The sequence below is a fragment of the Thermobia domestica genome, chromosome 14 (genome assembly GCF_964235325.1).
Source record: "Thermobia domestica chromosome 14, izTheDome1.hap1.1, whole genome shotgun sequence".
In the NCBI taxonomy this organism is placed as follows: domain Eukaryota; kingdom Metazoa; phylum Arthropoda; class Insecta; order Zygentoma; family Lepismatidae; genus Thermobia; species Thermobia domestica.
Genome location: NC_137467.1, coordinates 31,482,474 through 31,507,301, shown reverse-complemented (window position 1 = coordinate 31,507,301; position 24,828 = coordinate 31,482,474). Strand labels below are relative to the sequence as shown.

Genomic DNA, 24,828 nt, shown 5'->3' with positions numbered 1-24,828 from the left:
ATCCGAATCCTGATCATAAGAATCTCCCTATCTGCTTCTTAATTCTGGTACTGGTGTTCCTTTGGGTGTATCAATGAATGAATTATAACCGATAGCCTGCATGGATAGACATATTAACAATGCTTCTTAAGCTATTTTTCAGTGTTAAGAAATGATTTATAGCTAGACTAGAAACCAGCTTTGTTCAAAGCAAAGACAATTTTGGCCAAAATGGAAGGGAATTCCACATATTGTTTGATATACTAATTGTTCTGTAAATTTCTCACAATAACTGCACAGGTGTTATTATTAAGCATAAATATATATATTATGTACCTTACTATATTTTGCTTCTTTCTAATGTGTCTAATTTCAGTTTTAAACTTGAAGATAGCATAAGTAAAAATTAAATGAAGTAGGAGTTGATAATGGTAATTGGTCGCTTGTCGACTGAATACTGAAATTAACAGGGTTACCTTTGTTCCTGTGGTGCCAATCCAGAATTAAATGAACTGTTTAACGTTATATCTCTTTTATTGCCATGCTGAAATCTAACGCTCGAAGGAAGGCTAGAAAGCATTTGCTACCAAAGACATTATTTCCGAGTTGTTGATTATTTGGAAGAGGAATTTACCTGAAACATGAAATTTTATAACACTGTTCAAATTCATTGTCTGGTAATGGAATATTTTAAAGTATCATTTAGGCTTAGGTAAATGTAAAATTTCTTTAGAACTGTTGTTACCCCAAGTGATTGGCTGAGATTTATTGGGTAGCAAGGACAGGAAGTGGAGAAAAGATATAGATTCGACTCCATCGATTATGTTTTCTTGCATTTTCCAACAATGTTTTCATACCCATAGTATATAATTGGGTTTAGTTGCCCCACCCAGGTATTGGTATGATCATGATCTGATTGCATAACATAAATTAATAACCATATAAAGTATCCAGTTTCATTTAATGAGACCGCGAAAATTATTAGTGTTTTAAAAGTGTGTCGCGAGAAAAACCACGGGTCCAGCCTGATACTTTCATGTTAAGTATGAGAATGTCGATACGAGCTTTACAGGTGCCTATTTATGATTCCAAAAAGAATTCATAAGGACTCAGTCGGCTAATCCTATTGGCAAATTTCATTACACAAGGTACTTAACATTATCGTCTTGATTAAAATACCTGCTCCATGGTATAACTTAGCAGTTTTTTGAATCGTTCTACCAAGGATGATACAGTAAGCATTTATGGTCTTGTGCCACGATTTGTGCATTGCTGGCCATTTTGCTCTAAACTGCATATGTCTGTCTCCTGAACCGATCTTGCAATGTACAAGTCACAATCCTCACTGAGATAACTATCGTAATCTGTTGTAGGATGCCCAATTATTTTTAGATTAATACTGTACATTCTAAATAATTATTTCATCCTGACATAATGGTAGGCCCTACAGGGACAATTTTTAAAAGATCCTGATAAATTTTGTGCTAGCAAAGATAGCAAATGTGGAGTCTGTAAGACGCAGATTTACTTAAAGATTAATAAAGAAGCGGACTATTGTTAATGGTGTGTTTCCAGGATTTTCTTCTATGTCAGACATGTTTGGCTTGGTTACTTCAGAGTTTGTTTCTCTCAATCGTCAGTAGCCTGGAGACATGGAATCCGAATCTAAATGAGCTTCCATCGACAATAGAATCCTGGTTTTCTGTAGCAAAGGCGAAAACGACACAAATGCCGAGATGTTACTAGCAGATACATAGCCCTTGGTGTATTTATTTAATATATATGATGATAAAACATGCACTGGAAGATATACCAGCTATTTAGATACTTATTTCATATTCTAATATCCAATACTCGTAGACAAGTCTATGAGTATTGATTTCTAATTTCAGAGAAATTATTTATTCCCAGTGTACCTAATACTGCCATAAATTCTATACTTCATTTATAAGATCGTATCTATAGAAATAATAATAGCATGCCATATTTATTCATCGAAGTACAACAACGTGAAAAACCGTGTTCAGGTTGTCCTCCCATATTCTTAATAGAAAGTTACAGTAAGTCCCACGACTACTCATGGAGCATCGTTACAGCTTGACAAGGGATCATTTTAGAGATTTAACATTCGGATAACGCGTATTACAGAGATCCCCCTGTCCAATATATGCCACAAGTAACAGTCCAGTAAATTCAAGTCTGGACTACCAGCTGGAAAATCCGCAGAATTAATGAACTCTGTATTGTTCAACAGCAACTCTTGTGTTGTTTTAGTCTTGTGTATGGAAGCAGTCTTATTGAAAACCCTGTCTAACACATACTTCTTATATATCTTGACCAGTTTTTTCTATTCCTCATTCACAAAAATTATGATATTTAATTTCCATCAAACTTACCCTCACCTTATCGTCGCTGGAGCCACATGATGGCCTCTGAATATGAAAGCAATTTCAGAAGCTTCTTTAGAAGTTTTGTACATAAATCTTATCATTTTGGCAGTTGTAAGATTCCTGTATTGAGAGCAACTTCAAATCTGAGAACAGCTCTGACTTAATAGCGTACCGGACCAATAGTGTCTTTTTTACTTCTTGAGAATTTCGAAGTTGGAGTTAGAGGCTGTCCTTTTCTACAGTGGTAAGTACACATTGGAAAATCATCGTAAATAGGAATGATATTTGTTTGAAGGATATTTTCATTTGTATGGTCATGATTTTTGAGTTCATGCAGGATTTCGGAAGATTCTTGTATTTGCTGATTTTATTGATACCTTTGACTTCACTGAGAATCTTGCAATAGTCCTGTACACAAAATTTGTATGTCCATACTTTTCCAGGAGCCCAAATTTCGTTGGTGCATCATGGCTGGCCTGTTGCACATAAGCTGATAATTGTTCTGTTTTCTTTCGGTCTCCAGTCTATTTTATTTACTGATGGTGACTCTTTTTCATCTGCAAAGTAAAGTTTAATATTCGTGTTCATGAACAGAATACAGTGTATTGCAATATCTAAAATTATTTGGAGTAACTATACATTAATAGGTGGCATTTGGGGCAGTATTAGGTCGTATAATCGGATAATCTAAACGTATTCCTAATTTTATCGTATTTGTCGTACATTGAAATAATACATAGTTTCAAGCAACAAGCTGATTGACAAGATTTCCATAATCTGATTAATAGTGTGTAAAACGTATTTGAGGGATTAGTTTGCTAATAATTTCATGTTACTGAAACACATGTATCGACTATACCAGGTATTGTGTAAGGAAACTTAAACATTCGTGTATCTAAAATTATTTTATTTTCACAGAATACATGGAATATAGAACAGTGTTAGAAAACACATGAAAATCCGTCCGCAGAAGCAGGGATTCGAACTCCCATGATTTCGAGTCATGGTTCACTCAGTTAGCCAGACAGCTTTTGGTCATTACTTTGCAAAATAACTAACTGTTCTGAGAACATTCTAAATTATTGTTATTTATAATATTTATTTAAGTATGCAGTAAAATAGTAACGTCCCAGGAAACAGGCCATCAGAGTTTGAGTCTTCGCACATCCAGGATCCATATTTTTTATTTGTTATTCTGCCATTGTTCTGTGCCTACTGATACTAAATGGAACTTAGATATTTATTTCATAATGATATATATATAAAGTCATGGTATTTAACCTCTAGGGGCGGCTATCAGTCTTTATTCAAAGACGCAAAATAATGAACGGCCGTAGTTATCCAAGCCTATGATGGAGCATTGAATGACCTATTTGACAGACATAAATGACGTTTATAAACAACACCTGTCCTCTCCGTCCAGATATTATGTTTATTGCAATGTTATGTTCGGTAGTCTTTTTAAATAATGCAAACGGATTTTTAACCCTTCACCTTGTATTATAAAAAGAATTGTCCTATAAATTTTTTTACAAAGTTTTTGTAAGTCTTTTCTCTAAATTGTTTTAAGTGTACAATAAGCTTAATGTTCCTCGACACACAACGTAGCCTCGGAATAGGATAATTGCCCTAGCTCATGGCGGCCTCAGGAGTAGGTATTAGAAGAAATCTCCGTAGTCCATGGCGGCCTCGGGAGTAGGTATTAGAAGAAATCTCCGTAGTCCATGGCGGCCTCGGGAGTAGGTATTAGAAGAAATCTCCGTAGTCCATGGCGGCCTCGGGAGTAGGTATTAGAAGAAATCTTCGTAGTCCATGGCGGCCTCGGGAGTAGGTATTAGAAGAAATCTCCGTAGTCCATGGCGGCCTCGGGAGTAGGTATTAGAAGAAATCTCCGTAGTCCATGGCGGCCTCGGGAGTAGGTATTAGAAGAAATCTCCGTAGTCCATGGCGGCCTCGGGAGTAGGTATTAGAAGAAATCTCCGTAGTCCATGGCGGCCTCGGGAGTAGGTATTAGAAGAAATCTCCGTAGTCCATGGCGGCCTCGGGAGTAGGTATTAGAAGAAATCTCCGTAGTCCATGGCGGCCTCGGGAGTAGGTATTAGAAGAAATCTCCGTAGTCCATGGCGGCCTCGGGAGTAGGTATTAGAAGAAATCTTCGTAGTCCATGGCGGCCTCGGGAAAAGGTTTTGGTAGGAGACCAGTCAGCTTTGAACTGATCATTTCTTCGTTTCATCATTGTCTGTTCTAGCTATCTTCTTGAAGGGAGGACGCATGAAGGGTCAATCAGCTTTCTTCATAGTGTTCCGAATCCTCTTCGTTTTCCCAGAAAGTGTAGCCTCCTTCCGGCATTCTGTTGTTTGTTTATGATTGTAAAAACATATGTTTGTAATGAGAACGTATGGCTTGCAGTGTGTGTGTGGGTATTTGGATTCTTACAGAATACACCACACTCCCTCCTCAACGGAACAATTGATTATATACTACGCCTACCTCTACGGTAAAACCATCATCTTAAGTAAGAGACCCCAGTTCTGTTCGATACCAGTTTAACTACCAATTTCTGCCATTTTGTGTAGCGGCTGTAGGCCTCCTAAGAGGGAAGTCACATCGGCAGTGTCGGTAAAACCAGTTTGTAATACTTTTTATTCTTTTTAGTACTGATAGTTTTAGTAGAGATAATGTTTACAAAGATCCCTAATTCACATGTTGTTATTTTTCAGATGTACAGGCTGACTGTAAGATCGAGTAAGGAATCAGTATCACAAGAAGTATGCGATTTACTTGGAGACCAGTTCTAAGTAGCAACAGATATTTTAATGTTTTGTATTGTTAACTATATGGCCAAAACAAAGTAAATAAAGAGATGAGGCTAATTGTTTTGTGACGTTACGTTGCATTGATGAAAACTTAACTGTTAATAAAAGAGAAAAGAATGTGGCGTTTGCAATTCATAACCTAAAGAAAGAGGAACGTTGCTTTGTATTAGCTGAAGTAATTGCTATTCAACCCAGTGTACGTTGACGACAATTAAAGCTAGACGTTATGGTGATTCTGTAAGTTCATATGTGGAAAGAGGAATGATTATTATTATTATTTTGATTACTATTATTATAAACTTCATTTATATCATGGCGTGTTGCTACTTTATTCCAGCTCATTGGGAAAGTGAAAAAAAAGTATGCTGATTATTTGTAATTTGTTTTGTTACTCGCACGTGTACTCATGTGTATAGACAATGAACATATATTTTCAAACCGTAAGTGGAGTACTGAGATTACGAACTTATTTTACTTTTTTTTTTCTGTTGATCATTGTATAGGGACAGTGGTATCACAGGGCAAGCAATAAGAAACGCCGATATGTTAAAAGAGCATGTTGGAAATGCATGTGCGTGCGTGAGTGTGTGTGTGTATATGTATATATATGATTATACATATATATATATAAAGAAACAAAAGTTGGTCATTTTTATTTCATTACTTTACAGGTAGAAACATCTTTTTTCAGTATGGATGCAATCAGTATGTGGAACTGTATATTTCTGAGCTTAGAATATATATATATATATATGTTAAGAATGCATGTGTTAAGCAGTATATGTGTGTGACGAAGATTAAATGGACAAATCAAGTATGAGAGAGAGAAAATGTATGTATTTGTCGGTACATATGTGTGTTACATATCAGTTGAATATATATATACATATAATTTGTATCACTATTCTAGCTGCAGGTGTTATTTAATAGTAAGAAGTTAATTTGCTGTTTGTTAATTATTAATTGACTTAATTTTTTCCCTCCGCTGTTAAAGTAGGATTTAGTCGCGCTCCTTTGCTTCTTTATTTCCGCAGATGGATGGATTCGTTGTAGGCAGTATGGAATGGAGCTTTCTTTTTTTTTTTTTATGTAGCTTAAACAAATACCAAAACACACAAGTTCTAATGCTATAGTATGAGATGTGACAAAAAACGGTAGCTTTTTGCAGAATTCTTTATTCTTAATGGACTGTTTTCTTTATTTAAAAAAAAAGTCTAGCTAAACACATACATACATATATATATATACATAAGTATAAGCAGAATATGTAAGAAAAAGTAACGTGTGCCACATAAGTACTTTCTGGCAGCAGATTGTATTGTTACATAATATAGACGAAAGAACTAAGATCTTTAAAATGCGAAGAAAGAAAGAAATAAAAAAAAATCGTTACACCAATCACATTCCATTTTATTAGTTGTAAGCTGGGAGAGAAATAGGAACGGGGGTTTCATTGACCCGCGATTTCGTTGTAAATATACAAAGCTGCCATCAAAAAAAGATATATATATAGGAAAAAAAAAAAAGATTGTGCTGTGTATGTTGAAAGACAAGGTTAATGAAAAGTTCCAAAGATAATGATGGTTTGATAGTAAAAAAAAAAAAAAAAAAACAAAGGAAGAAAACTGTGTAATTTGTTGTAGAACCGAGTACGAAGATTTATAAATAAATATATATATAGATATATATATTATACAGTTGTTGCCATATTATGAGAAACTTTTAAGATTAAAAAAAAAAAACTTTTGGGGACAATAATATATATTTTATGCACTATCGGGAGAGAAGTTATCATCTTTCTTGTGCATAAGACGTGCAGAGAGCTTGCTCGCTCGAGTATTAACAATATTTACTGTTAGTTGTGCTGTATGGGTAGATACAAAAAGAACAGTTTGTGGTATTATTATTATTTGCCCTTTTTGTGTGTGAAATAAGAAAAAAATTGGAATTTGACAATGAATTACATCAAAAGAATAATATATTTTCCCCTCTGTGAAATTAAGTTGCTCACTGGTGCTGTTTTTTTATACATGAAAATTATAATTTGTATAGCAACAAGCGAATACATACTTAATTTTTCAAAAAAAAAAAAAAGAAAAATTGTTTCTCCTTTTATGTTGCTGTATGTGTGTACATATATAAATAACAGATGTGATCTCTCACGATCCTCCTGTTCGTAAGTGTATGAATGAACTGGGAGTCAATACTTTACTCAGTCTGATTTGAGATTAGGTAATGGAAAAAAGCAAAACATGTGTGTTGTATGCTTCTTTTGATTTAAAAAAAAAAAGAAAGAAAAATACAATAGAAATGTAGGAAATCTAGAAACAAACAAAAAGAAAAAACATAGTATCTGTTTAATGTGAAATGGTGTCCTATAACCTGACCTTTTAAAAAAGTTGTACACTCTAAGTTCTGTGCAAACTTTTTTTTTCTTTTACTCTATGCTCCCTTAACTCTCATCTACGTGTGTTCGAAAGTATGGACTTTTTTCAGAGAGGAAAGTCCGAATTTATCTGAGAAGCAAACAAAAATTAACTTCAGTGCAACAAAAGGAACTTTGAGAACAAGGTAACACATCAGGCTCTCTGTGTTGTAACAAAGAAACAAGGGAGAACAACTGTACTATTCAATGGAAAAAATAAATGTGTACACTGTTAAATGTTGTGTGTTATGTTTCATTTTCGTAACCAGATGTTTTCTTTCTGTGGCCCACAAACAGTTGAAAAAATGAGATGTTAAATTAACACAAAATGATTACCACTTTAGCGTGTTATTTGTGTGTTAATTCAACATCAAAGTCAATGCCTTCCGACGATATCAGAAATACCTAGTTACTGGCTGTGAGTATTTGCATTGGATTTTATTTTTTGGTACGAGCAAATCTTTACGCAGTTTATTTGGTATTTATACTAAGTAACAAATAACGTTCTATGTTTTCTGTAATCGGTCACAATAATAGTCTTGTAAACCTGTGAATTGTCTGACAACAATTACATGAATAGCGGTGCTGCCATCTGTTATCCTTATGTTGTTCTTGTCTTAGCAGGTAAGAACAGAAAATGGCAGAACTGTTACTAATTCACTGTTGTCCGTTATGGAACGATGGACATATGTGGAGAAATAAAATTCCGTTTGTCGCATGTTTCTACTGCACATAGTAACTGAGATATGACCATGGGAATGGTTGTAAACAGAAATGCAAGTGACGCACTTGATTGCTAGAAATGTGGTAAGTATGAGCTGTCACAAGTCAGGGAAAGAGATGAAGAAACACGGACGTATAGGTTTCGAGAAGAAAAAAGGAAACAAGAGACATCGTCAGCATCATTTATTTGACTGTGTACAGAACGTAATGACAATGAACACGACAGTATTTCGAGGAACCATAGAAACTGACATGTGCAATGAGCATAAACCTAGTCTCAAAGTGTGTTCAAAATGGTAATCGTCCGCTCCGATACAGGCATCGAGGCACACACGCAAAAATCATTCCAAAGAATGTAGCATTGCGTGTGGTATGGCCCTACATGCTGCAGTATTGCGTTGTTGCATATCATTTGGTGTTAGCACATCCCGATAGACAGTGTCCTTTAGTTTCCCCCAGAAAAAAGAATCTAACGGCATCAGATCTGGAGAATGATCCTGCAATATGCCGTATTATCCACCGATTGGGAAACGTGTTATTTAAGCATGTTGTAGTGTGTCATGCATTGTGAGCTGGCCAGACAGCATATGTACTGGCGGTCAAGTGGATTACTTGTCTGTTTGCAACAATTTACATGGCGGTTCAGTTTATGCAGTAGAAACATGAGACAAACGAAGTTGTATAAAGGTAACCAAGAAAATTCTGTCGCTTTTTCACCCACCACTTTCAAACATCGATATGTAACCTAAGACGTACCTGGAAGATCAAAAATAGTCCCCAACAGCATCGACGACTCTGCCAACGTTCTGGAAGGCCATGGATTCCTTTGCCGTAGAAGTTGATGGGTCGTGAAGCGAAGAAGGTATCAAGTGCATTTTGCACCTATACTAGGGATTTGAACTGACGTCCTTTAAGGTGATTGTCCAAGGAATTGAACAGGTGATAATCGTACGGTGCAATGTCCGGGGAGTATGGTGGATGCAATAGTGTTTCCTATCCAAGGCGTAGGATGGTGTCCCGGGTCATTCTAGCAACGTGGAACTTAGCTTTGTTCTATAACAGGACCCATTTGCGATTCAGTAGTGCTATCTCCAGAGTTTTGAGTTTTTCTTGAACACGGCTCCACTGCTGACAGTGCAGAGTTGCATTGGTGCTCTGACTAGATGGTAGCAGTTTCCGATGCACGACGCCACGAGCAGCCCACCAAACACACAGGAGGAACTTCTTCTGGTGCAGTGGTGGTTTCTGCTACTTAGAAACCGTTTCATGGAATGCTAACCAATGATGATGGCACCGTGGAGCTTCGTACAAGACCTACTTCTCATCATGTCACCCTGTCCAGAAATGGCTCCTTCCTCAGACGAGACAGGAAACGGACACAGGTGTCTGCTCGCGTTGCCTTCTGGCCCGGAGTCAAATCATGTAGGACCCATCGACCCATCTTGTAGTGCTTCCCAAGTTAATGGAGGTGCTGTCGAATGGTTTCTCCACTCACATTGAATTGTAGTTCCAGTTCCTCGCATGTGTGGCCACTGTTCGCCTCAATTGCTGCTTGAAGATGTGTTGGTCTTTCGGCACGTGATGCGTCGGCGAGTGTTTCATCACCGTCCTTAAACTTGTTAAACCACCGCTGCACTGTCCGCGTAGTCATGACACCTTCACCAAAGGTCTGGCATTCCTTTTGTCCCGCTGCAGCGGCGTTGACCCCAGTTTGAACTCGTACAGCATACACGACCTTATGACGCTCTGTTTAGGTCCCATATTCACTCTGTCCTTACGCAAGTTCACAAGGTGTAATTGAACTGCCACAATCACGTAGTGTATTGGATACACCCTCACCAACAACTGACCTTCGCCTTATCTCCATTTGCATTGAACTCTCGGTCTGAGGGCCAGTTGAACACAGATCTCCACAAAAAGCGACAAAACTTTCTTGGTTACCTTTATATTTCTCCGCATGTTTTAAGCTTCAAATTCTTCGACAGAATTAGTGAAGATAAAACATTTGGCTGAAAAGTAACGCGAATTACCTTTTTTCAGTTGATGTTTAATTTCTTTGTGGATTTTTTTGTTCTTGGAGCTAAGATAAATTACGATTACATGTCTCTCGTGCAGGACACATCCATTAGCAAATAGTATCCCTTTGCAACCATCTTGAATTTTTATTTTACCAGCACGGAAAAAAAAATCTGGAATTATCTTTCGTTGTTTACACCTTAGAAACCGATAGAACTTGTGGGTGTTTCCGGGTTTTAACTCCTTTCAACTAAAGATAATTAAAAAAAACAACATATAAATACAAAATCCAGAAACGATTTAACTTGGGAGTTTAAACCTCTGATGAAATTCTGTTCGCGCCACTGGTGACAAATAAGACGCACGGAAACTACTGAGAAATAAAACTAAATGAATATTATGTTATTTAATTAAATACATATACGTCAGAAATGAAATCATCACATTTTCTCGACTTTTAAACGTCAGTTAAAGGAGTAACAATAAATAATACCATCTTCATTCATTCGAAGTGAGATAATGCTCGAAACTAGAAATTTAGTAACCATAATAAATCAAATAACAGAGGAATACTTTTATCTAACAAGGTACATTCGCGAAGTGTCCCCTCGGAATTCCTGTAAAATTATTCAAATGCATAGTTCTCAGCAGTCCAATGTGTATTGTACTAATTTTAGCGGCTCATACCTATAATTTGCATATTTATGGGCCCTCATATACTATAGGAATTCAATTATGTACCAATATAATACTCGAGCCACAAAATTGCTTTTAGTTTCTTTAGAAATAGCTGGACATGAATATGGGCATATGTAGAACAAATTGGATCGAGTACTGCTTCTCTGATACATGTTACTCACCCCAGCCGCCATCTTGGATCTGCCATATTGGCTTCAACTTTTGGTTTCTTAAATAATAATAGCTGCAGGTGATATATCAAATTCATGTACAATTTTCTCAGAAATTCAATGGTATAGTGAACTTACTTTGTACGTTTGGAAGGTATTGCATGTTAAATCCGTCTAGGCACTTCGCGTAAAGACATTGCAGAGTAATATCAGTTGCGCTTACGTTTTTGATGTTGACGAATCAAAACAATTTCTAACCGGAAAAATACTGTAGGTATAAACAAACTCTTTACAACATTGGTGTCATAATCTTATTACATTTTTATGAGTGATTGTGATTACTTCCATGTTATACTACAACAAGGAAGTAATGTATTACGGTCAAAATGTAATGTAAATCCAGATACGACCAGATTTTGATGAAGACCTAGCATTTCCGTATTGACGTTTGTGTGTCTGTATGTATGTATGTACTTCCAGAGAATATTTCAACGATAAATCACGTAAAACATAACATATACACACGAGACCCTGCACAACTTTCTATTTGGTTCAATATTCGTGAAGTGCGTGACATTTAACATGCAATACCTTGCAAACGGTACAAGCTACTATAAAACTTACTACACCAATGAATTCCCGAGAAAATTGCACATCAATTTGATGTATCATTTGCACCTATTCCCATTTGAAAAACCGAATATTGAACTCAATATAGTAGATCCAAGATGGCAGCTGTAGTGAGTAACATGTGTCAAAGAAGCAGTACTTGATCCAATTTGCTCTGCATATGCCCACATTCATATCCAGTTATTTCTAAAGAAACTAAAAATAATTTTAATGATTAAATTCCGTATATATATATATATATATATATATAATATATGAAGGCCCATAAGTATGCAAATTACGTTATGGCCGCTAAAAATTAGTACAATACACATTGGGCTGCAGAGAACTTCGCATTTGAATCAATCTTACAATCATTTCGAGGGGACACTTCGCGAATGTACCTTGTAAGATGTCAAATAAGTAAAAGTAATATTGGGACTAATAAAAATTCAATACGTTGTCAAAAATGTTCAAATTACATCATTCAGAGTCGCCGACCTCGGGAGTGCTTCGGTGCTTGAGCACTTCCAGAATTCTTTTGGTAGTGCTCAACACCCACATAAAAGAGAAAGAAGAAAAAGGTAGAGGGAGGGGGTTAAATTTTAATCTTTCGCTGTATTTCTTAAATTACAGTAGGGGCAGATTTTTTTCATAAAGCAGAGACGAGGAGATATAAGAATTTAATTTTTGAACTGAAAACAACCCTTTCATTTCAAATAACTGTATTGTATACTCGTATAACACCAAAAAATGCGCTTAAACTGTATTATATTTAACTAACTTCATTCTTTTCCCTTTAAAATTGTAAGTCAAAAGGTTGGTGTTAAGAATGGCCTGACGAGTTCTGAGATAGAGGCTTAGAACCCTAGAACCATCCTGCTTAAGCCGCCATGCTCTTATTCAAGAATGTTTTGCAGTGTACAAAAAAAAAAAAAAAAAAAAAAAAAATCACTCAAAAATGTCTAAAACTGTATTTTCAAGAAAGTCAATGTTCAAAATTTTTCGGGAAAGGAATTCCTCCAAAGCCTGGGACATTACATATCTCAGAACCTCTGGTTGTAAAGTGTAAATTAGAGCACCCCTACTGATTTTGAATACTCAGCTCCTGACATCGTTTGAAGAATAAATTCTCAAAATCTTTTTTTTAAATATACTATTATTCCATTAGATTTTGACGTTATTAAAAAATAACAAGACACAAAATGAACGAATTTCTTACTTTCGACAAAATATAATGTTTAGATGAAGTGACACAATAATCTAGTTAGCAAATTCTTGGAGTGTTTTGGAGACATAAATCAGTTTTCACTCCCACTGTCAACGTGACTTTCCTCTTATAGAACTCTGGTACTACGTGAAGAGTAGTAGAACGACAGTATGCAATGAAGTGAGCAAACTTTGATATTATAAAATGACCGTCTCAATAGTATACAAGGAAGACAGATTGTTTGCGCTCGAATGAGGTGAGTGTGTGACGAAAGCGCCAAGTATCTTGAGATGTCGTGAGGAACAGTATCCAAAGTGATGGCGGCCTACAGATCGCATCAGTGAAGGGAAACAGTATTCGGAAGAAAAGCCTCAGGACAAGTCCCACCTAGTATTAAAGTAGATTGTCAGTCAGAACTGTAGTGCGAATGTGGTCCAAGTGTTTGCGGATTGAAACAGCACCTCCACAGCCTGTTTCGACAATCAAAGTTCACAATGACACGGAAATAGGGATCATGTTGCACGAGGAAGACAGCCGATAAAAGACCATAACGCATCAGTACGACGCATGTGGACATTCAACATGGACTGCAGATAAGTGTAAACGTGTGATATTGTCGGATGAGTCGTCGTTCATCTTATTTCAAATCACGGCCCGTGATTGTGTGTAGAGAACGCCCAAAGAATTGTATGATCCGCGGTGTATCCGCCCAACTGTGAAATATGGCGGCGGTTCTGTGATAGTGTAGGCCGCAATATCCTGGTGCCAGTTGGTCTTCTATTGACACTTACCAGTCATGTTATCCTCCGTGATTATATCGCCATTTAAAGGGATCATATGCATCCTATGATCCAGATGTTTTTGAGCAATGACAACATATTCCAGAATAATAACGCTAGAGCTCTTGTGACATGTTTTGAGGACCATCAGGATAAGTTGAACACCTCTCCTGGCCTGCTCAATCGCCGGATCTGAACATAATTAAATATCTGTGGTCCGTTCTTGAGACAAGAGTCCGGCGCAGATTTTCGCCTGCATTCTCTCACGGAATTGTGTGATGCACTGCAAGAGGAATAATGAGACCTCCATTCCACGTCACATCCGATCTGTTCTGCGGGCGACAGATGGTCCAATGCCATACAAGTTTGACAAGTTGCATTTTTTCAGGTGTTTACATTAAATTGGTAAGTATATGTAACTTTTAAATTAATTGGTAAAAATCCAATGAAATATTGTGACGTAGAAGCATCAAGAAGACATTAACGTTATTTGACATATTCGATAGCAGTTGTTCTTTCAGAGAAAATGTTCCGGGGGACACCGCTGTTACTGTTCTATTTATTATTATATAGACTATTTTATTATCCTTCGGGGAGCAGTGCTTTCCAAGAAACATGTCTGGAAGAAACATTTTTCGACAGTACCACCAATTAACGGTATTGCTAACCCAACATAAAGTTACATTATTTAAATGATACTACCTCTGATTGTTACATATGTGAAATCTACAAATTAACCGAAGGTTATATTTATTATTCTCCGCTATAATCTAAAATTTGTACAGTATCACAAACTACTTGTAACATCCAAATTTTGGATGCTGTGCAATAGTAATAGCTCAAGCGAGACCACCATGTGAATGAACATCGGGGGAATCTTAGTGTCGAATACTATGACCATGTTATGACGTATTTTAGCAATGAGTAGAAGAGAATCAATGCAGCGACGAAAGGTCAGTAGACAGCTCGATATAACTATACCAGGGAATGAGATATACCTCGTTTGCATACCCGTGTGTCCTCGACACTGGTCCACAACAACAAGTTTGCACTTATGTGCATGGGAGGTTCAGTGGTGCTAATTAACACACCAGCTTCTACTGAACACGTGTTTGTGTTGATTTCCATCGACCCAGGGCAACAAATATATCAGGCTATAATAGGTGGTTGAACATTTTCACTTGCTGAGTAGGTGACGGTCGTGGTTTCAGAAGTCTGCTGTTCCAACTTGTTATAGAGTGAAGACCGCATAAGCGTTAGTTACTGTCGTGATGAAAATAATCTTGCTGCATGTATTCTTGAGTGTTATAGCAGCTGAACGACAGGTGTAACGGTGTGGGGGCTTCATTAAACAACGCATTTCGGCTGCTTGCATTGAGAGCACTTCGCTACATAAAGGAAGTTCTAGAGGCCGAGGTCATACCCTTCCTTCAGGTATGACAAGACCGGACACAATATTTCAGTAGAACAATGCCCGGCCGCAAGTATTCTTCCATGTGACACACTTACGCTTCATTAAGTTGAATTATGGTTGAATAACTGTTTTCTGTTGAAGATTTCATCATTGAAATGGTTAAATAATCATTTTTCGTAGATTAGAAAGTTGAAACATGGTTGAATGAATACCCGTTTTCTCTTGCAAATTTCAACGTTAAAATATGGTTGAAATTGTTGAATAATGGTTCTCCATTAAAGATTTGAACGTAGAAATATGGTTAAATAATGTTTTCCGTTGAATATTTGAATGTTCAATTGTTTAATAACAATTTTTCATTGAATATTTCAATATTGAAATATGGCTGATAAACTATTTTCCGTGGAAGATTTCAAGTTAAAATAGTTGAATAGTCGCTTTCCATTCTAAATTTTAACGTCAAAATATGATTGAAATTGTTTAATAAGTTTTCTGTTGATCATTTCAGTGTTAAAATAATGCAGAATAACATTTTTTCATTCAAGATTTGAACGTTGAAATATGGTTGTAATGGTTAAATAACTGTTTTCCGTTAAAGATTTGAATGTTACATACACACTAATTGTTTGCTGTGCAAAACCATATATAGTAGAAACTCGATTAACCGTCACCCTCGGGACCGGGACCATGACGGTTAAGCGAATAGACGGATAACAGAAATATCGTTATAAACCTCTACAGTAAGTAGATTTAAAAGGTTCTGGAAGAAATAAATAACCTTATACAAATGAATAATACATGTTTATACTGTATTTAATTTACTGTACTGTACTTACATACAAGAGTAACACTGAACTGGTAGTGAAATAACCACACATTATAACAGTAAAGGATTCGATTCTCGTCTGTACCCGTTCGGCAAAGCCATTTATTACAGTATTAGGGTTTGAGTCCTGGTACGTTCCCGTGAGAGAAAGCCATATATAACAGTACTGGGTTCGATCCAGGTACGTCTCACTCCCTATCGAGATAAACCATTTTATTACTGTATGTGGTTCGTGTCCTACGGTCCCAAAGTGGGCTTGCGCTTTTACCATGGTCTAGGTTCGATTCTCCACCGTTCGAATGTCTTCTTTAGCATCTACTAGCGGGTTGGATCGACCATTAAAACTGACCATATAGCCGCTGGACAACAGGTTCAGAGTTCGGTCAGAACGTTTCGGGAAACCGGCACAAAGCTAACTCCAATTGTTTTCTTTAGCGCTGATGCAATTTATTAATGTACGTATTACTAAGTTGCATAGGCGCTAATCACTCGTGCTGTAAGGAAAAATGAATTAGGTTATTTCTTAAAATAAACATATGTAAAGTTAAACCATAATTATTATGTTGAAAAGATACTCAGATTTCTATCTTTGCTTTTAATTCACAACACTAAAACTTTATGAACAAATAATACATCACTTTTATAGCACTTCAAATGGATAACTGATCGCTGTGTTATATATATATATATATATATATATATATATATATATATATATATATATATATAGAGAGAGAGAGAGAGAGAGAGAGAGAGAGAGAGAGATTTAATTTAATTTAGGCCCGTTGATTATCGAGGACGCGGTTGACGCGGTCGCCACGAATTATTGGTTATGTTTCGGTACATTGCTGATTATTACACTTTCACTAGCACTGTTCACTTGCTTTGACACTAAAAGGTGGACTGTATTGAATATTTAGGGGAGATGTCCTGCAGGTTACGGGTTGCTCTCCTCTTATTTTCCTTGCGGTAAATTGAATGGTATGCCGTTCTCCAGCTCCATGCCGCCGAAACAACTTTATTCACACTTGTTAAAGATATCATTTACGTTGCTCGTTCATTTCGATGATTCGTTCTAGTTTCTCATGCTAATTTCACTAAATATATTAGTCAGACTTTTCATTATTGCTGTATTTTCGCGCCAGCTAATCCATTCGTGGTGGCTTCTTCGGGTGTCTCAGTAACACTAACTTTTCTTTCTTTTCGTCTCGTCTTGTTGCTAGGCAATAGTGCGCTTTGCTTCGCAGTTAGGTGATGTCAGAAGCTAAAAATAACTATGACAATCCATGCATTGGAATTTTTAGAGACGACGATTGTCCATTGTGCTGGATTTTAGCTCCTTATATGGGAAGGAGAGAGGAACTCTGCGATCTCCGTCGCAGTCGAGACGCACATACATATATGCGCATTCATTTGTTGGCTAAGAGAAAATTTCTTGAGAGCACTTTTATGCGAGGTTCATTTAAAAGTTAAAAATTTTCTTCATTAATAATCGATCAACTAGACCGTACAGTTACATTGGCGCTCGACAGGACGTTTGTTTTGAGAGTAACAGAAAAACAAACAGAACCCTGCAACACTGATCACTTCACTAGTGTTACCAAATTTCTTCCACTGGTCTTCAAAGGGTTAACATCACTTAAGTCTTCTTGTGACGATATAACGAAAAATTTTCAAAGTCCATTCGGAAATACGGTAACGCACACGTGGGCCATACGAAACGAATTTCGGATTACGGTTGGGCCATAATTTCAATAAAGTTTATCAATGTCTTTCATTATATTATTATTTGTTATTTCAAAATAGTTAAGTGCCACAATTTGAAACACATCAAAATACAAACAAAGTTATTGTTATTTTCTTTCAAATAACATATTTGATAATTCAAATAATTAATAACTAACATTGTTTATCATTAAACACAAAATATTATATTTATAAACATATTTGATAATTATTGTAACCTAAAATATTTACTAATGTAGTGCCTTGTACTTTTAAATGTAACATGAATTTATTTTCTTACTATTATCAAAAAACATTCATTTTCAATATTTACTTTCATTAAAAACAACTTCAAACATTCTTGAAAACTAACACAATAACTGTATATCTGTTTTCATTTATTGTTATCATAATCATCAGTATTATTTCAATTACCATTACTACTATAAATCAAATATATAGCATACAAATTAAATTCGAGTACGAGCACACATAAATATTTTCAAAATATTGGTTACGGTATGAAAATTATGACTTAAATCTACGACAGCACTAAATATCATAATATTTACAATTATTACATTCCGGTTAGAAATTAACCAAGAATGGACTGAGCAGTGGATGGTTTGTCAAACCATTACACTTTTCAAAGTGTCTGCCCTCCGAAATTTTGAAGATACCTACCCACATTAAAATATCATTTATTCCAGAAATGCTGGAATAGCTATATCTAAGGTTCGACGAATGCCCAAACCGCCATTACTACAGGAAGAGAAGCCTGGAGCCAGCTATTATCTTTCAGGGCACAATTGAATATAGACTAGTCCAGATTTTATGGAGTTGCCATAATGTTGTAGAAGGTCTTCATCTTGCCATGCTGAAGAGTATATGAGAAAATATAATATTCTTGGAATACTGAATGAAGACTTTAGTAAATAGAAGACGGAGTGTGCTGGGATCAGAGATAATCGTGAGAAATATAATTCTAGTTTGGCTATTTTCTCTTCAGTGTTCTTCGAGCTTCTGTTGAAAGGGGAGCTCCGAGAAGATAAGCATTTGACGGTGACATTAATTGAATTCCTGGGGCTGCTTCTCTGTATGATGTAAAATATTTCTGCGTCTGTCCCTTTGTTGCTCTGAGAAAACTAACCTCACATTTTGAGAAGTTGAGATGTACCCAATTGTTTTAGCTTGCGCGTGAATCATAATTTAATGCGTTCAAAACGTCGTCTGGGTCTCCAGCAATACATCCATCGTCTAAATACCAAGTATTATTTAGATCTGTGTTTATTTTATTGACTATTGGTTGTAAGGTTATTGCAAATAGAGCTGGTCCCAAGGGATCGCCTTACTGTACTCCTCTTTGTGAGAGAATGATATATTCACATTTTATACTTTAAGCTTTTGTAACAATTTATTTTACTTCCGGTCTATGTTAAGTCCTGCGTTCCAGTTCATCGCTTTATTACCCTCCATTTCAATACATCGTGCCTCCTTCCATTTTCTGATTATGCTTCTATCTTGTCCTAGAATTTTTACTTCTTTCCAATTTAGTCCCGTGTCCCTTATGTGTTTGTAGACAGCATTTTTGTCCCTCTCTATAGCACGGCCAACAAGAGATGGTCTCTGACGTTTCTTACCACATGCGGTGGGACACTGCAGCCCCTACTTTGATACCAGTGTTACCAACCACGATCACTCTGTCTTATACCATTAATTAAATTGCCACTACAGTTGCACCGAAAAAAAATCTTGACACGCGAATAGTGGCAATGTCACTGCGAGCTCTCAGAGACGTTCTCTTACTGGACGCACTATAACCTAACTTCATCTTTATGTTGTTTTATACGTTCTGAGAGTCTCTTTTCAGTTTCTCCAATATAACAGATATCACATATCCCATTCGCTGCACTGAATTTTGTAGATCACTCCTTTTTTCTCCATCAATGTTCCTTGTTCTCTCTTCTTCCTTCTTTTCTCCCTTATTACTTCCAGTAGTCTCTTGTTTCCTTTTCTATATGTTTATATGCCTCCCATCTTCTTCAGCATTCTTTTAATAATTTCTGTTTCTTCTCCCAAACTTTCTATCCCCCACCACATTTTTTTTATCCGATCCCTCCTTCATTTCATTCTCCTCCTCGTCTTCTTTCTTCTCTTTCTCCATTTTTGTTCTCCCATCTTCTGTACTTTAAGGCCGGCTATACACTATAAGATAGATCCTAGGAAATCTCTTACGATTTATCCTAGAGTCAAAATCTCAACGTGTATGGCAACAGATCCCATGTCATTTCCTATGTTCTGAACGATCCTATGAGATTTCTCTTGTTTAGAGCACGCTCTATTTCGGAAAGAAAATTCGTAAGATTTCGATTTAAGCGACATCAGGTGAGAGAAAGTGAAAACAAAACAAATGAAAACACAAATGATGAGGTATCTTCTGATCGTGCAGGTTTACTTTAGATGTACCACTCGAAATAATTGTTGAAAAATTATAATTTGTCACTATTTCCTAAATGATTTGCGTTGACCGACATGAAAATATCTTACATAGCATAGATAAAATCCCTGAAGGGAACCAACAAAAGCAATTGTTGATAAACTACAATTCTTTTACGATTTGCGTACAAACACGGGGTCAAGATATATATATATAGTATAAAAACTATAGTGCAAAAAACGCAAACCAAGTTGTGCTAGGTTGTTTCTAGAAAGTACGAATGCTATGTAACCGAGCCAGAGCAGGGTTAAGCGGGGTTCCGAGCGTCAGTGAGGGGGTGCGAGCGAAGGAAGCAGGCGCGTCAGTTGATGTAGTGAAAACGAGTGGGTTTTGGCAATGATACGAGTTTGAATAGCACTTGTCATGGTATCGTGGTAGTAGCGCTCCACTCGTAAACATAAATTATAGCTTCTGTAAACTATGCAGAAATACACCGGTGGTGGAAAATAGTAACACCGGTCAACTTTCATATGCACTCACTTACGTAAAAGTTTCGCAGAAGGGGTTCAGAAGTAAGCAGAACATACAAAATTTACAGGAGAAATGGAAGATGCAAGTACTTAGACCTAACACAACCTAACTAAATCTAACCTAATGAAGTTAACTAGCTTAAACTAACCTAATATTAATAGAAGTAAGCGAAATTCTATCACTTTTTGAAAATTGTGTTGGACCCATATACTAATATAATCTAACGTAACATAACCGTAACTAACCTGAACCAACCTAAACTAAACTAATCTATATATATAAAAGAGAACGTACAAATCCTTTGTTCCCTCATCACGCTAATACGGCTGAACCAATTTCTTTTATTTTTGGGGGGTTATTAGGATTTGGACCCTAGATGGTTTTTATCATATCACTTTAATTTTTAATTACCAGTGTCTTGAGATAATTGACCATTCAAGTGTCCATAACGTACAAATCCTTTGTTAGATCATCATAGGTAAAAATAAACGTATTTATTTGCAACCCGCATGACCGTGTCACTCGGCGGGTTAACATAAATGACAGGCGCTATAATGTTAACATTTACTGCAATCACTTGAAAGCGAAAAAGTAAAAATTATCTAAGTAACAAAGTTTATTGCGTTCCGGGGTGACCGCAGCGAAGCGGGGCGGGTTAACATAAATGACAGGCGATATAATGTTAACATTTAATGCAATCTTCTATGGTTTTTATCATATCACTTGAAAGCGAAAAAGTAAAAATTATCTAAGTAACAACGTTTATTGCGTTCCGGGGTGACCGCAGCGAAGCGGGGTGAACGCTGCTAGTCTTATATATAAAAGAGAACGCACAAATCCTTTGTTCCCTCATCACGCTAATACGGCTGAACCAATTTCTTTTATTTTTGGGGGGTTATTAGGATTTGGACCCTAGATGGTTTTTATCATATCACTTTAATTTTTAATTACCAGTGTCTTGAGATAATTGACCATTCAAGTGTCCATAACGTACAAATCCTTTGTTAGTTCATCATAGGTAAAAATAAACGTATTTATATGCAACCCGCATGACCGTGTCACTCGGCGGGTTAACATAAATGACAGGCGATATAATGTTAACATTTACTGCAATCTACTATGGTTTTTATCATATCACTTGAAAGCGAAAACTTCCGGGATGACCGCAGCGAAGCGGGGCGGGTTAACATAAATGACAGGCGATATAATGTTAAGATTTACTGCAATCTTCTATGGTTTTTATCATATCACTTGAAAGCGAAAAAGTAAAAATTATCTAAGTAACAAAGTTTATTGCGTTCCGGGGTGACCGCAGCGAAGCGGGGTGAACGCTGCTAGTGTGAATATAAACTACCGAAATTGTAGCATTTCTTAGAAAAAAATAGCTGGACCCTTTCTGTTAAACATTGTCTCACCTATTTTAACCGTCGTTAAAACATTTATAATGATTTTACACTAGTAACCCTACAGTTGTAAACATAAAATACAGATGTATTACTTTGTATTTAATTATGTTGCTTCCAAAAAATTTGTTCCTTATAAATATGTCTTTTCATGCAAAGTATTAACCTCTTCCTGCATGCTATGTGTTCCAGCGTTGAAAAAAAATCGACATGTTGTATTCAAACTAATATTTAGACGTATAAGTCGGAAAAACTATCAATTTTGCTCTCTCAGGGTCCCATGGGGTCCCAGGGACCTGGCATCAGTTGTTGCCAGCATGCAATTGAGGAATATTTGACTTGGCATCAGCCGATGCCAGTACCCTGAGACAAACTGACAAATAATTTGCAATCTTCATCGATGATGACGACGATGATGTGGTGATCTTCCTAAAGGCAAATTATATCCGAAGGTACCTGAGCAAGGTGAGTCCATAGTGGTTTGCCATTCCTTCCATGGGGTGAAAGTGATGACATCCTCAGAATTGACTCTCATAAATTATAAAATATTTACATTAGTAAAAGTACATTTAATAAAGGTAATACAATTATAAACAGCTTGCTACATAAAAGTTGACAAATAACATAATCTGTGTATATAAAAAGTTATTTCACTAAAAAGGCACACAAGTCCACTGCATGAATAGCATGTTTTTGTTTCTTCCATTGTCTCGCTTGAAAGTTCTTCACATAAACATTTACTAGCTATATTTTTTCACATTTCTGAACTAATGACCAATACATACGTTTGTCTGGATATTTTATGTCATCATTATATCAATCCCTAAGAATGTTTTTAGTTCATCAGAGTGATCTTGAATGAATGTTTGCCTTGTTGCAAAGCATACCGTTGGGTTTCTGTCACAATATGTTCCATCAATGTCTCAGGGAACAACTGTACAAAGTAATCATATGGGTCGTTTCCGTGAATATTGATATTACGCTGTCCGCTGAAAGGAGGGGCATTATTGTGTAATCATTGTCTTTATCAGCAAACCAAATCAAAGAACGTTCTTAAGAATTAGTAGACACTCTCACACTAAAAATTGAATTATCTTGTGATGTGGGGCGTGAATTCTCATCAGAGCTACTTAGGAATGTCGCCGAAGGCACCTGATTTTCTGGAGCATTTACTATCGTAATTTGTGATTGATCGCTTTGAGAAGCACTCACTTCAGGGACATTAGGACCGCTGTCATCTTCACATGTTTCAGCAAAATCTTCCTCAAAAGGAGCATGACGCTGATTGTTGGGCGGGAATTCATCTTCATCATTACTGCAGAAGCTGGCCTCAGAGTCTGATGGGACTTCTGAACACAGAAGGCTGGCAATTTTTTCCTGCCTCAATCCTTGAGCCATAGAGAGGCTGTAAAAATAATAAATATTCAAGTACAAGTAGGTAAACATATGATCATTGTAGCTACTAACAAATGTATAGCAATTTCAGTAGCGGATCTAGAAGCTCATAACTACGAGGTCTTGCAGATGCTCTCAGTATGTGACCCATCATCATCTATATGCTACTGCAAGATTTCAAAATTATGGTTATTATAAGTATTTTAACCTCATTTAATTTTGTAGCCCAAAAAACAGGGGAGGCCTAGAACCCCCAGTCCCGGGCTAGATCCGCCACTGAGCATTTTAATTCTAAAACTTGTGTAGAATGAACCTGCCAAAAATAAATAGTCTGTTTGGGAAGGAAGTAGATATCTGACCCTGACCCTCCCATACCCGTAATTGGCATTAGGTTACGAAATTTAGGTTCATTTGTTTTAGAAATAATCAAACATAATTATTTATATTATTAGGAATATTAGTTGATAATATATTGACCTTTGTATTTGGAAAATATTAAATATTATATAGGTGCACTACACGGGGGGTCAGTAATCTACAATCTTGACTTTTATTGCTTGAAATATCTGCTATTGTCTAATTTTGCAATGAACAATCGTGAACCAAGTGCTACGGCAAGGATTCGTGCAAGACAATTTCAATATCAGAGAAAATTCTATGTACAATTAAATCTAAAACTACGCACAATTTACTAATAAAGTTTAGGTTTTGCTGGTACGAAGCCCCAAAACACTCCCTCGTTTCCGTACTCTCCTCAGTCTCACGTTTCTACGTGTTTATTGTAGAGAAATGCCGTCAGCACATAAGAAGGTAGCATTTTATTGTGATTTATTGGCGACCCCCGTGTTACAAGTTCAGACTACGACACTGAAAAAACGTTTTATGTGGCTCTGCTATAGTTTCAAATATCTATTGTTACACAATGTAGGCAAGAAATAATATTTAGATACTATTTTATATTTCAAAGCGGTTATCAAGTATATGCGACTTATCAGAACCGTATCTGCACAGAGGCATCATTTGATGCCATCACTTAATTGGCTCATAATTTTCGAAAGGAACGACATATTACAATACACACATAATAATATGAAAAAAGGGATACCATTGTCTCAGAATATGATTTTTACTTACCTCCAGTTCCGACTCTTCCTGATGAAAAACACAATACAAAACGGAGCGACACACATAGTGGCAAAACAAGCAGTTCTCTGAAGCGCGCCAAAATTTTCTACTGGTTGTAGTTGCTCCAGCCATCTAGTGGCGCGTCAAAATATCATCCGGGCAACAAGCGTTGCCACC

General features: G+C 36.5%; 1 protein-coding gene across 6 annotated transcripts in view; it reads left to right on the top strand.

Annotated features, from left to right (window-relative positions):
* Nucleotides 1–7,847, top strand: part of AP-2alpha (adaptor protein complex 2, subunit alpha) — a 240,462-nt gene extending 232,615 nt beyond the window's left edge. For all 6 annotated transcript variants that reach the window (XM_081737837.1, XM_081737840.1, XM_081737841.1 and 3 more), the window contains one exon: nucleotides 5,090–7,847. In XM_081737837.1, coding sequence (XP_081593963.1) covers nucleotides 5,090–5,167 — 78 coding nt within the window. In that variant the 3' untranslated portion in view covers nucleotides 5,168–7,847. The remainder of the gene's footprint in view (nucleotides 1–5,089) is intronic.
* The last annotated feature ends 16,981 nt before the right edge of the window (nucleotides 7,848–24,828 follow it).